At 47.2% G+C, this 13,599-nt stretch overlaps 1 protein-coding gene across 1 annotated transcript; it reads left to right on the forward strand.

Annotated features, from left to right (window-relative positions):
* The first annotated feature begins 180 nt into the window (after positions 1 to 180).
* On the forward strand, positions 181 to 13,159 carry CRLF3 (cytokine receptor like factor 3). The gene is made up of 8 exons (XM_042832860.1): positions 181 to 303; positions 1,508 to 1,715; positions 3,659 to 3,746; positions 4,197 to 4,374; positions 5,754 to 5,976; positions 6,639 to 6,771; positions 9,868 to 9,980; positions 10,269 to 13,159. The coding sequence occupies exons 1-8, from the start codon at positions 181 to 183 to the stop codon at positions 10,520 to 10,522; spliced, it is 1,320 nt and encodes a 439-aa protein (XP_042688794.1). The 3' UTR covers positions 10,523 to 13,159.
* The last annotated feature ends 440 nt before the right edge of the window (positions 13,160 to 13,599 follow it).

The raw sequence follows: 13,599 nt of genomic DNA on the forward strand, positions 1-13,599 counted from the left end.
TTGGCGCCGCGGCGCGCGGAGCGGCGGCCGCGTGACGTCACGGCACCGACACGCGAGGCGCCGCCCCTCTACCCCCCACGCCAGACCGCGTCAACGACCGCCGCTCCGCCCCGCCGCGCTTCCCGCCCCGCCCGCGGATGTGGGGCCCTTCCGGGGGCCCGCCCGCCGCCGCGGTTGCCCATGGAGGCCGAGGCCGAGGCGCGGCTCCTGCTGCAGGAGGCTCGGGAGAGCATCGAGGCTGCGCGGAGCTACCGGCGGGAGCTGCAGCAGCGGCTGCGGGGGCTGCACCAGGCGCGGCAACAGGTGGGCGGGCGGCCGGACTCCTTCCGTCAGGCGGAGCGCCGCGAGGGGCCGTGAGGGGGCGGGGGAGGTGCGTGGTGAGGCGCGGCGGGCCGGGGGGCGGTGGTCGCGGCTGCCGCGTGGGGCGTCCTCAGGGCTGCGGCGCGGCTGGGTGACGTTCCGACACGGGGACGTGCGCGACGATCCCAGCCGGGCGCGGTCCGGTGCGCGTGAGATCCGCCTCGGCGCCGTCGGTGCCGTGGAATACCGAAATAAACGGGCTTTATCCCGAACCCCGCCGTGCGGCCGTACCGCCGGGATGGCTCCGCGCTCTCCCGTGCCGCGCGGGTCCGCCTGCAGGCGGCGCTGTGGGCCGGGCGGCGGCTCTGTGAGTGGGGATCCCTTCGTGCCCCCCGAGCGCCGCGCTTCCTTTTCTATGAGACGCCGGCAGAGCCGGGAAGCCGAGCTGAGCGGCGGTTCGGAGAACGACATGAAGAGGAAATGCGCTTCGCTTAGCCGGAGGGCTTCCTGCGATGGCTGCCGGTAGTTGCCGGGCTGTTAGGCGTAGCGATGTGCACGGCGCAGCGCTTCCGCATCTGCACGGAGTAGAAGCGCCCAGAGGAAAATATTTCTGATTTTGTGCCTTGGTCCGGGGTGCCCAAATGCGTTTGCTTCCCTAAAAATCAGATCCGGCACGTTTGCCAGCGTCGCGATAAATGCGTGTAGGAGCTTCTGTGCTCTGCCCCTCCCTAATCCCGGCCCGACCTGCTGGCCCCGCAGCATCACCGGCAGCAGCCACACGGGTCGGGGGGCTGTTCAAAGTGGTTGAAAAGAGAAGAGCTTCAAAGGGACTTCAGAAATGCAGTGAAGGGATGAGAGTGCGTCTGTGTAGTTCTTCGTGCAGTTATGAGGAGCGACCTTCAGACTTTTCTGACCAGAAGAATTCCTTGGCTGCAGTAGGAATAATCTAATTTGCAAGTAGCTCAAGCTTCAGCAGTTAATTTCGATGTGCTCAACTCCTGTGCCCTTCCTCTTGTCCAGACTCGTTTCCTTGCCTCCTCCCCTCTGTGCCTGCACTGTACATAACAGCACTCTTTTACTGACTGCTCATGAGCTTTTTTTTAAAGCTGAATGCAGAAATTTTAATGCACAGATGAAGTGGCTCTGAGAAATACAAGATGCGAATGTTCTGTCTTTGTCCTGAATCCTTCTTTTTACCCAAATTTAGATCAGAGAAAGTGCAACATTGACCAGAGATGTACTTGAGCAACATTTTAATGATTTAAAAGGGACCCTAAAGAAGCTGTTGGATGAGAGACTGATGTCACTGCTGCAGGAAGTGGATACTATAGAACAAGACAGCATCAAACCACTGGATGAATGCCAGAAGCTAATAGAGCATGGAGTCAGCACAGCTGATGATCTGCTCCGGGAAGGTAAGGCAGGACCTGTGCTGTGTCTTAGTTCTGCCTTCCAGCGTGTCTTCTCTCAAAGTCAGGAGTGTTCCTGTTAAAGTCAGCATATTTAGCTTGCTCTGCATTCCTCTCAAATGAAATGTTAAAAAGAGATTAAACTTGGGTAGGTTCATGAGAAGTTACCTCCTGTTTTAATTTCACTCCACTCCTGGGCTGTTGCCCTTTCTTAAGGACTGAGAGCATCTGCTTTTGGGCACAGGCCTTGCTTGCAGGAGCATCCTTCAGCCTGCCACTCTGGAATGAACGCATCACACTGCTTTGAAACAAAGTACATCTTGGGTACCAAAATGACAAATTGTTTTTCTGGTCTTAGTAAATTAACAATTGACTCCAGTAGAATTTCAGTTGAGAAAAAACATCAGTCCTGTGTGAGGATAAACTTCATCTGTGGTGGACCAATAGTTCTTACTACAGAATGAAATGGAAATGACTTAATGCTCAGCTGAGTGACTGAATGTCTGTAACTGACAGAGTCACCTGTAGCTTATTGGAAAAGCAACTGAAGTAAGGATTGTTTTTTCCCTAATAAATGTGATTATGTTACCAACAGTGTGGAGAATTGTGAGGAGTGGACTGGCCACTATGTGGGAAAGGTTTCTCCAATATTATGACAAAATGAGACACGTGGAATATCAGTAAGGGCCAGTTGGTCTGGATGGTCTTGAAGGTCCTCTCCTGCTGAACTCTTCTGTTCCAAGTTTGTACCATGCTGATGCTGAGCACCTCGCCAGAAAGGAATGCCACTCTTGACCATTCTGCCTGCATTGTAGAACCTAGTGGCAGCATGTCTGAGCCATGGCTGTGTTGGCAGTTTCCTTGCATTGTTCTCATGTCTCAGCTTAAGTTTTCTTTTAGCATGGTCTCGGTTTCATGAACTGACATGTATTGTGCAGTCTCCCATGGTAGGAAATCCACAAACTTGCACTGAGATGTGAGTTTAGTGCTTAAAAAACATGCTGGTTTGATAGCTCTGTGATCCCTGCTCACAAGAATAGTGACAAACTTTAGGAAGGAATGTATTGGTTTATTTCTGGCACAGCTGGCAATCACCTTGCTTGTGTTCTGCACCTCAGCTTAATGAAGGGTGGTGACAAAGATGGCTGTTTATATCGCTTTGTCAGATCTCACAGGAGCCTGATGAGCTGAGCCTTTCCTTGCTGTGGCTCTGTAACACGGCTAAGGCATGTCATTAAAATGAGCAGAGGTTGCCTGTGAGTCAGAAAAGAGTTTAGCTGCACGTTTATTAAATCTCTTGCTGCCAATTATGACATTTGCGTTTTGTTAGAGATTTGCAATGTTTGTAGTCCTCCATTTGGAATGTGCAGTGAGCTGCTTGTGTTGTGAATTACCATAAAGTCATCAGGTGGATCATGCATCTCTGCAAGCTGAAGTGTGGGACACTACTTGATATGGAAAGCCCATGGTGAGGTTTCTGTTCATCTGCACACTTCAATCCATGGATTATTTCATTCATTATGACAATACTGACCTTACTTTGTAGCAAAGAGAACAGTGGTTGAAATACTTGTTTGCTTTTAAGCTCTTGCTTTGTGTCTTCTTTGCTCAGAGAAGGTATTCTGCCTCTTGTTTTAAAGTGGATGGAGAAATGGTTAAGAATTCTGGTTTCTGGCATCTGACTCCAGTTTTGCTTTTGTCTGAGACCCAAGGCAAATTATTACATGCTACAGATGTGTCTGCAGGAAGCTTGAGAGCTTCAGATGTTGCTACGTAGGCTTTATGATGTTAACTATAATTGTATTTTCTAGCTGAGTGTCTAGCAAAAAATGCTGAGAATGCTTCATGTTCAATTGGCTGTTCGTGTCAGAGCTCGTTATTCTTTGAAGCAAAGAATGCCTTTCTTGGACATTTTTCTCATTAGGAATATTTTTACCATTTGATTCCAGGAGAGAGTGCAATCTGTGGAGATGTGGAACAACATAATGAAAAACTTTGCAGCTTTACAAAAAAAGCTTTACATATTCAGCTAGATAGGTAAGATACTGTCATCCTGAGCTGGTCTGAGGCAGTGGCACGTGTGCTGGTCCTGAGTAGGAGTTCTCTTATCCTTTGAAACCAACCCCCTCCGTTCCCCTGAGAGATTTACCCAAGCTGTTACTGTCCTCCTTACTTCATAGTGTTTCCCTGGGGTTGGCAGTCACCAGATGAAGTAGTTTTCAACCCACGTGTGCTCTGCAGCAATATGGGCTGTTTGTCTGTCAGTGGTGGAACCGCTCCCTGTGGAGCAGCCTGTGTTTCAGTGTTTACTGAGAAACAGACTGTCTGGTTAGGGCTGGGTGATTTCCGAGTCTCTATGTTGAAATGCACACGCCAATTCCTGCAGCTGTTCTCCCTTTGCAAAGTCTGCACAGATTAAAGCGTGTGGACAAAACATACATTTGTAGAAGTTGGCTCCTTTCACTACAGCAAACTTTCCTTTCTCAGCTTACCAGAAGTGCCCTCGTTGGTCGATGTGCCCTGTTTGTCTGCCCAGCTGGATGACTGTCTTCTTACTATACTGAGAAATCAGATATTCAGACATGGGACTGTAGCCTCTCGCCCACCTGTACAATTAGAGGAATTTGTTGAGAAGCCTGGAGGCATTTTAGTCCGATGGTGTAAGGTAGGTAAAGAATCCGGGGTGAAAATCATTCAGACTTCAGCTTTCTTGAAAGAAACTTAACAAAGCCACTTTCCTCTGGATTTTCTTGTGCCTTCAAAGGAATACTGCACTCCAGTGTGTAGTTAGAAACTTCGGAAGAGATTTTTATGCCAGTGGCCACATTTAAAAGCAAGGTAGCGTAGCGATGTTGTGTTTGGTGCTGAGGTTCGTGTCTGCCTGACAGGTCACCTCTGCCAGGTGGTGCACCAATGCTCCTGGGCTGTGTGCTCCCCTTCCCTGTCTATGGAAGAGTCTGGAGGAACAGCTGGAAATGCTGCCTGCCTTTTCTCCCTGTGCTTAAACCAGCACTGGAAGGGCTTCCTTTATGTACTCTTCCCACTAAACAAGCCAGTAGTGATGTGTCTGTGATGATGTCAAACAAACAGGACTGAGGAATCATGGTGTGGGTGTTGAAGAGATGTGATTCCCACGGAGGCCATTCGTGCTGCAGCACTGTGGTTCTCTTGAAGGGCAGCAAAGCTAAGTGCTGTCATTGAGGCTGGCCTTGGTTGCTGGGTGCTGCTGTCTTTCCCCTTCTGAAGACGCTTTAGCAGACCAAGGATTATCATCCACGCACCTCACCTAACCTGTTGTTAGGCTTTTATACCTAAACGTGTTGGGGTTCTTAGGGAAAGTGAATAGAAAGAGAAAAAAATAATAATATTGGCATTAGCTGCTCAGGTAGCCTCTCTTTGATATACAGAAGGGTTTTTTGTTAAATCATCGCTGTGCTCTGGTGTGGTTCAGTTGTTGCTGTACAGCTCTGTGCTCGTGGCAGCACTGAACATGCTTTGTTCCAGCAGCAGCCAGCTGTCAGGCTGTGCCTTGGCAGGGAAAGTGGGTTCTGAGTGTAAAACCATAGGTGCTGCTGTCACACACATCTGATCTTTCTGTGCCAAAAGGAGTGCTCTGAATTCAGCCATGTTTCAGTGGTCATGGAGCCTTTGTGAAAAAGCCTTTTGACTTAGAGATACCAAAGAGTTGGAAGCCATTCCCTGAACTGTTCACAAAGGACAGGTGTGAACTCTCCTCGCTGTTAAAAGCTGTCAATGAATTTCCCATCTAAATCTGTGTTTGGTTTCAGCTTTTGCTCTGCTAGGCTGCAAAGCATTGTGTTACGTGTTTCTTCTGTAGCTACTTTTAAACTGTTCACAGCATTCTTCTTTCTGTCAGTTGGTTTGGACACTGATTTTGTTTTCAATGAGGAATGCTTTCTGCTCTTCATTACCTAGTGACTCTGAACTGCCCTTGCTGACTGCCTGCAGTGCTGTCGCTGTGCTTCAGAGCTGCAAGAAAAACAAGAGCAGCATCTCTTACTAATGTGGGAAATGTTTCTCTAGGTGGATGATGACTTTGTACCACAAGATTACAGGCTGCAATATCGTAAGAGCACTGCCAGTCACTTTGAAGATGTGTATGTCGGCTCAGAGACAGAGTTCATAGTGCTGCACATTGATCCTAACGTTGATTACCAGTTCAGAGTCTGTGCCCGAGGAGATGGACGGCAGGAGTGGAGCCCATGGAGCGTTCCTCAGACCGGCCGCACCTCGCTGGTTCCCCACGGTATTCTTTGCTGCTGCTCATCTGCTGCCTGTGTCATTGGTGCAGCACTCCTGGAGGCCTATGGCTGGTTTATGGGTCTACTTCCTGTACGATTTTGGGGTTTCCTTCCCTACGATTTATGTCTGTAACGTGTGGTGAGCTGTCTGTTCTTTCATCCTGGAGGTTATTCTGTAGTTAACTTGGATTTCAGCTCTGTAGTGTGAGTTGGTGAGCGGTTCGAGCTTAGCCTCGGCAAGCAGCAGCCAGCCAGTGCTTGCAGACCAGAAGTGATGGTTTCTTTCCTCATCTCTCATCCCTACCCAACATTCTGTGATGACCTGCAGTCACATAATGAGTTCTCCTGTCTGGAGAAAAAAGCCCTCAGTTTTCTTTTCATTTTCAAATTTCTAAATGCAGTGGTTCATAAAGGTTTACCTATGAGATTGCTGTAGAGAGTGAAGTTCTGCTGAGCCCTGTGAGCTGGAGAATATTTTCTGTGACTGTAGGGGATTTCAGTAAGAAAATTTTCCATCAGAAGTAGGCAAAACCAGCCCGTGTGCTTTACGTAGCTTAAGCTTCCTAGGAGTGAACTGAGTGGATGTTGTGAGTGTTTTGCATGGGCAGCAGCTGGTCTGCTTGTGTTCATGCTTCTGTGTTTTGTTGTTTCTGTTTTTTCTTTGAAGAATGGACAGCTGGCTTGGAGGGGTACAGCCTGAGCAGCCGGAGAAACATAGCGCTTCGCAATGATTCTCAGTCCTGTGGTGTGCTCTACTCCAAAGCTCCTACTTATTTCTGTGGGCAGACGTTAACGTTCAGGCAAGTACCTTCTGACCAGCTGTTGTTTGGTGCATCCACTGCGAACCAGTGTTCCTTCTGTACTCTGTTGTATTTGAATTGCATGTAAACCTGAGTCGTGATCCATGTTTGAGTTCTCACATCAGCTCAGCCCTAACGGAAGCGAGGTGTCTGTGTCTGAGCTTCCTTCTTTTCACTTCTACTTCCAGGCCGTAAGAAAACACCAAATGTTTTTGTAGGACCTGCACCCGTCTGGAGCAGAGGCTGGAGTGAACTCTGAGGGGCGGTAGAACATGGCCTCTGCTGAGCAAACAGTGTGGGATGTTGAGCTTTTGTTGTTTTGCAGCACCTATAACTGAGAGGTCAAACACCAGCAAAGACTCTCACTGAGTCCTTTTAGCTTTGGGCCCATGGGTTCTTTTTTTTTGCAGACTGTGTATTTTGATGACTTTGGCTGGCAAAATGTTACATGTTTTACCAGGTCAGGTAAGAATTAGAGTTGCACTGATGTCTTTAATCTCTGACATAATGAGTGTTGACCAAATTCTTGTTCACAACTGGCCTGAGGAACTCTTGAGTGCAGAGCCTCTTGAGGCTTTGGAGCCTCAAACTTTTCATTTCCTATAGAAAGAAATTAAAATCCCTGGCAGCTCTGTTGCATTGCTGAGATGGTGCCATTTAATGGGGGTACCAGGAACTTCCTTTTGGAAATGTTGGTTGTAATTACAGACCTCACAGACTGAAGCTTTATTCCAGCTTTCTCTTGGTTAAATAAAACTACTTGCTGTACAGTAGGCAGCCCCCAGAGGCAATTTAAGTTCATGATATATGGAGCAGTGTTTCGTTTCTCCCTTCCTGATAATGAATTACCTTGAGGTGGTTGGTGGTATGAGGATGTATTCGGTTGCCCTGTCTGAGGTGGGATAAAAAGACCAAAAGCTTTCATTTGAAATCTGTTGCTAGTTTTAACATCTCTTGGCTCAGAAGTGCCCGTGAAATTAAAGGCAGAACGTTGAGGTTTCGGGCCAGTGTCTGGTTCTGTTTCAGACCAATGTCTTTTATCTTCTTTTATTGGTAGCACATGAGCAGTTTTTACTTTGCAGTTTGGCTGTGTGGACTCCTCTCCAAGACGAGATTGTTTCAGGATGGCAGAGCACTAACAAGCACATGTCCCTGTGTACTGTAATGACACAGATGTTAAGATTGAAGACAACCTCAAAACTCAGTTGTGTTCCTCTTCCAAAGTTCCAGAGCAGCTTCTGGTTTCCAAGTGCGTGAGATGTTGCCAGGCAGTGAAATGCTTGGTGCTTGGCTTCCTCCATCTGCTGAAATGAAATTTATTCACAGGGGGATTGGCAGCTTGCAAACCAAATAAGCAAGGTTCATGTTACATTTGTTTGTGAAGCAGCTTTGTGCATTCAGGACACAGGAATATCGCATCAGTGAAAAGGGAAGCTGTGATAAATGCAGTGATTTTGAAAAGGACGACTGCTTGAGTTTTCCTCTGCGGTGAGGCCTCTGAACAGGCTGGAGGAAAACATCACTGCTTTAAGTGAAGACTCATCCTGTCCCTTGGCAGCCTTCAGGAGTTGCCCTTAGGGAAGACAGCATTTCTGTCAGGCTGCGTCCTGCTGCTCGTGAGATGCTTTGTCCTTCCTGCTGCTGATCCCGGTTACTTTTACAGTGCTGTGTAGAAAAGGGTGCATGTAAATGAGGAAGTGAGGTGCAGATTGGTAGGATACAACTCGTACTTTTTAATGGATCTGTATGTATGCTTTTCGGTTTTTTGGGGTCATTCTTGGGTTGGAAATAAATGTGCAGACAGATGACTCAAGAAACTCTTCCTTACCTGGGGATGGAATTAATTAACATCATCTTGTGCACAAATGCATGCCTTTCTCGTGGCTGTACGTAAAACTTCACTTAGAGCTTGAAATAGAGAATGGGGTGCCAAAATGAACTCAGAAGTTTCATTTTAGGAGAACATTGTGGGTCACTTCCATACTGAAATCCCTGGGTAGCTGAACTCGTCTGTTTTGCTTTGCTTTGCAGCACAAGGCTCTTGCTATCGAGTGAGTTCCCAGGGGACTGAATAACCTATGTGTGCAAAAGTAAAGCATGCTTTCAATTTTATCTTCCCTGTTGGTCACGAGTTAACCCATCGTGTGCTGCTCTATTGCCCAGCTTAATTTTCAGTGCTTAAAAGTTTCTGCTTGAGATTTTATATTTTTTGATGACAGCAATCAGGAATCGCTACTGCTTTCTCTTAAACTGTAAAACAAACAAAAAGACAACAGAAAAAAAAAACAAAAAAAACCCCATAGTTTTACTTCCTAGGAAAGACCAGCTGAGTTTCTGAGTTCTCAGAGCCTCTTTGGGCTCCCAGAAGTGGATTTAGTACCTCTCAGAAATGGCCGTGCAGAGCAGAGGACCCAGGTAGAGAGGCACCGTTTGGGGCACGGACTGCAGCCTCACTCAGCTGCTGGAGCCCCGGGCAGCTGCAGCCCAGGCCCTTTGCACCACTTGTCTGCTTTTTCTTGGGAGACTTTCCCAGGACCAAAATCCAGCTGAGCAGAAGCCAGATGGTCAGTGCTCTCCCAGGCATTACTCTTGATGTCAATTTGTACCAAGCTGATTTACTTCTTACAGAAAACAGCAGAAACACCACCAGCAGAACATCAACCTTCCCCACAACCTATTCAGAACAGGATGTAGCAGAGCTCAACAAAGCTGTTTTAATTAAAGCTCATCAAATACTTGCTGAAATCTCATTTTTCCATAAGATGACGTTGACCAGGATGTCAGTGACTGGTTTTGCACTTACTGTCCAATTCTTAAGATGTGTTTCATGAAAATCATTTCAAAAGACCCCAAGGTGCAACAGCAGGGAATTTTTTAGAAAACAGCAGTGGAAATTTGTATGGAATAGCAGAGCTGTGGGGAAGGCTGCCAGGACTGCTGGTCACGCTGTAGAGATCTCTCTTGAAGGCTGGATGAATTTGGAGAGAGCCCTGGAGCAAAGGGCAGAGGGCTGACGTGGCAGGGCAGCGCTGTGTAGATTTCATTGCATGTTTTGATGTAAAGCTTTGGGGTCTGACTTGACTTTTTGCCTGCTAGAATTGAAACCGTGGGACAGCCTGACAGACGGGACAGCCTGGGAGTGTGCGTGGAGCAGCAGAACGGCTACGATTCTCTGCAGCGAGATAAAGCTGTGTGCATTAGCACAAATGGTGAGTCTGAGTCACAGGGCTGAAGAACGCGACCCATTTTTCTCCCCCAAAACCTCAGCACCTCGTCCTTTGTGCCCCTGGAGAACACAGGAGCACCTTCACACACATTTCATGTGTCTGTTCTGCTCACAGTTAAAAGCCTTTCTGAAATCTCAGGTTTTCTTGCGCCTTCTGCACGCAGTTCCTGCAGCGTGTTTGACGTGGCAGAAAGCAACATGGCAGGACGGCCTTTCACTTTCATTTGCCTGCAAAAATGAGAAATAACGTTTGATCCCTTGATTGTTTCAGGGGCAGTTTTTGTAAATGGAAAAGAGATGACAAACCAACTGCCTGCCGTCACTTCTGGATCGACTGTGACGTTTGACATGGAAGTTGTGCAGCTGGGGCCTCCCAGCACCGAGGGGGGAAGCTTCAAGCTGAGAGTAACCATCAGCTCTAACAACAGGGAAGTGGTCTTTGACTGGGTGCTGGATCAGTGCTGCGTCTCTCTGTACTTTGGATGTTCCTTTTCATACCCAGGCTGGAAAGTGCTGGTGTTTTAAACAGCTCAGGAGAGTGAAGATTCTCGCTGTAATGCGTGGTGTCACAACCTGGGCTTCCAGCCGTTTTATATCAATCTTTCTACTACTTGAACTCCACTATATTGTACTCCTGCTGGATTCATTTCAAAAAATAATTGTGAAACAGTGGATTTGTTACTCTGGAAAAGGTCGAACAGGCAGTTACGTAGACAATTGAAAGCAAGTTAAAAAAGCAAGACTTTTTTTTTTTTCCTCCAGACTTGACTTTTTTTTTAATCAGTATTTCATTGTACTCTAGGCTCAGGGTACGCTCATTGTATGAAATTAACTTTGCTTAATGCTGCTGTTCTGTGAAATAAGCCTGTTCTCTTTTAGGGAGTTGGAGGTAATGGACCAAAGTTGTATTTATGCCACTCCTGAAAAGAGCAGAGCATTTAGAGCAGCGATGCTCTGCTACGCTTCCTTGTATGCAGTGCTGCCGTCAGAATAAGGACAGACAGCAGGTCCTGCAGGCCACAGCAGCTTCTTCTATGCACGGTACTGTTCACTCCTCCAGAACAAGGATGTCTGAGCCATGGTGTTTGTTCAGATATGCAGCTAATCTGTTCAACGTCTCACTCATGTGCCTTATTTCCAGGTATTTCTGCATTGTTTTCTGTACTGTCACTTGGAACGTGGTTTCTAGAGTAGTTCCACAGTGATGCTTACAGCCCCAGCTCAATGCTGACACTTGTCACATGCACCAACACCTACAGGAGGACAGTTACCTTATCTGGTCTGAATGTCTTTCCTGGTTATACTTTGTAGCCTAATCTGAGCAAATCTTGGGGATTTGGTACTTTTGTTTGACAGGTAGATGGAAGGAAGCTGTGATTCTTCACAGAGCCCTGCGCAGTGCAGAGGCCACTTCCTTTCTATTGCACTGAGCAGCTGTTCCCACGTGTGGGATTCCCACAAGTGCACAAACTGTGTGCTCAGCTGCTCCAGGCAGGCTGGGGCTGCAGGCAGAGCCCACGGCACAGACTGAACCTGGGGCAGGCAGGGCAGAGCAGATGGCGCCAAATCTCTCTGTAGTAGAGATACAGGATTAATTGAAACTGTGCATAAAATTACCAATATTCCCCAGAAGTATCAAATAAGATTTATAATGATGAGCTTGTCAGACAGGTTATTTGGTCAAAAGATGGAGTTGTGATACTGCTGGATTCAAGGAGTATTTTAAAATAATGCTCATCAAGGACCTTAAAGCAGACTTTCTTACCTCAAGTATGTGAGATTAGTAATATATGTATTTTTAATAACACCTAGACAATCATTCTGCCCTTTTTCTTCAGTTTCAACATGCCATATTACCCCTAATGCTGGCATAAATGGATTGGAATGGCATCCCCCCCATTTGCACCCTCAGTACAAAAAGATCAGCTGTCCTGCCTGTGTTTTTCTGCTAACATCTGTGAAAGGGAACTGCAGAAAAGGAGAATGGTGGCTGGTAATGCAGCTTAGAAAAAACCATGGGTTGATTCAGATAGATGGAAAGTGGAAGTGGATTGGATTTTCCTATTAAGCGTGGAAGAGTGGACACCTGCAGGTAAGACTGATCTGTGCAAGCAAGGAAAAGCCCGCTGTGTTGTCCACTTCTCGAGCAAAACTATTTCAGTGTTAGGGAGTAGAAAGATACTTGCATATGCTGTACTTCCAGTATTCCTTTTACCTAGTGTGAAGAATGTTGCTAACAGTGCTGCATCCCATCTGCCATCTCAAATATTGCTCTTTTGCTGTAGCCACAAAGGTTGAGCAGAGGTTCCAGCTGAGTCAGTGCTGCTCAGAGGCTGGCGGTGCTGCAGTCACAGTCAGTCGTGCTCCGGTGGGACGATTCGGTAACTTTACCTGTAAGAGTCCAGGGGTCAGGTACAAATTCCAAGTCAGTACTGTGACTGAAAACTAAAATAGCAGATACCTGCACTTGTGAGGAGCCAGCAGCTCAGGTACCTCCCACCTGCTTTTTGAGGGTCTGGTCAGACTTGATGTTGCTGCTGTTTACCAGCACTGCGGGACATAAAGCTCGAGTTCAGGTACTTCCAGAGATGGAATGCTTCGTTTGTTCAGAGCATAGTTAGCAAGCAGCTGAAGATAACTGTGAAGGGCTGTCCCAGGACGCGCTGCCCCAGGACATCCCTACTGCTCCCCTTGAGAGCTGAGGATGGGAAGACACAATATTTGTTCTGACCTCGGTTTTTAGCTCCTCGTGACCAGGGCGGCATCCCTGGTGAACTTCTAACTCAGAGGAAGACGAGCTGCCCAATGAGTATTAGGTACTGCTCAGCCACCTCCTAGAAGCTGTACGCTTAAACCTGGGAAGGGTGAAGAATCCCAGGGCAAGAGAGCTGAGTAATTACATAACAAGGTATCCCAAGAACCAGAAGAGGCTTGGATTAAAAAGGTTGAAATTCCGTTCTTCCTCAGCAGAGTTCAGCTAGGTGGAGGACTGGGCCCTTCCTTCACAGCTTTGTCACCTCCAGCTACCGGAGCCTTGCAAGAGAGAGCAAACTGCTTGGGAAGTCCTGGAAGCGTTTTTGAAGCTCGTACGTTCACTTACCTCAACTAAGATGTTTGTGTCGAGTGAAATTTGAATTTTTTTAAATAAAGTTTTATCCCACAGCCGCGTTTGTAAGTTGTGATTGGGGCATAACTGGGCACGGCTGAGCTCCTCTGATGAGCACAAATGCATTCTGGAGCACTGCAGCTCCCTTGAAGAGCTTCGTTTCTCTCACTTCCATCTTCAGTTCCTCCAAAGTCCCACACAAGTTGTGCAGTTTGTGTACTTGCATGTAAAACTTACATCTATGGTGATAGCTCTTGCAAACAAAGTTTCTTCCTTATTTTTTTTGCTTACCAAAGCATTTCTGTCACATTCTCAATATTCTATCACAGCTTATTTGTCTGTTTTACTGTTTGCATCTTTTGTCAGATTCATTAATATAGATTTTGGCTCCTGTTACTAAGCAAGCAGCAGTACATCAAGAGAAGTCCCTGCTGAGCAGAGTTCTTATTCCCCTAGTTCTGCTTTACCTGCAGCTTGCTCCATTTCTTTGGTGTCT

This window comes from Centrocercus urophasianus, unplaced genomic scaffold, assembly GCF_019232065.1.
Source record: "Centrocercus urophasianus isolate 14NV4802_14NV808 unplaced genomic scaffold, USGS_Curo_1.0 seq_40, whole genome shotgun sequence".
Classification (NCBI taxonomy): Eukaryota; Metazoa; Chordata; class Aves; order Galliformes; family Phasianidae; genus Centrocercus; species Centrocercus urophasianus.

Bases quoted from the DNA above. Each gene is read 5' to 3' on its own strand.
- CRLF3 (XM_042832860.1), top strand. From the start codon at position 181: ATGGAGGCCGAGGCCGAGGCGCGGCTCCTGCTGCAGGAGGCTCGGGAG. The intron at 1,716-3,658 runs GTAAGGCAGGAC...ATTTGATTCCAG, and splicing joins TGATGATCTGCTCCGGGAAG to GAGAGAGTGCAATCTGTGGA. The intron at 9,981-10,268 runs GTGAGTCTGAGT...TGATTGTTTCAG, and splicing joins TGTGTGCATTAGCACAAATG to GGGCAGTTTTTGTAAATGGA.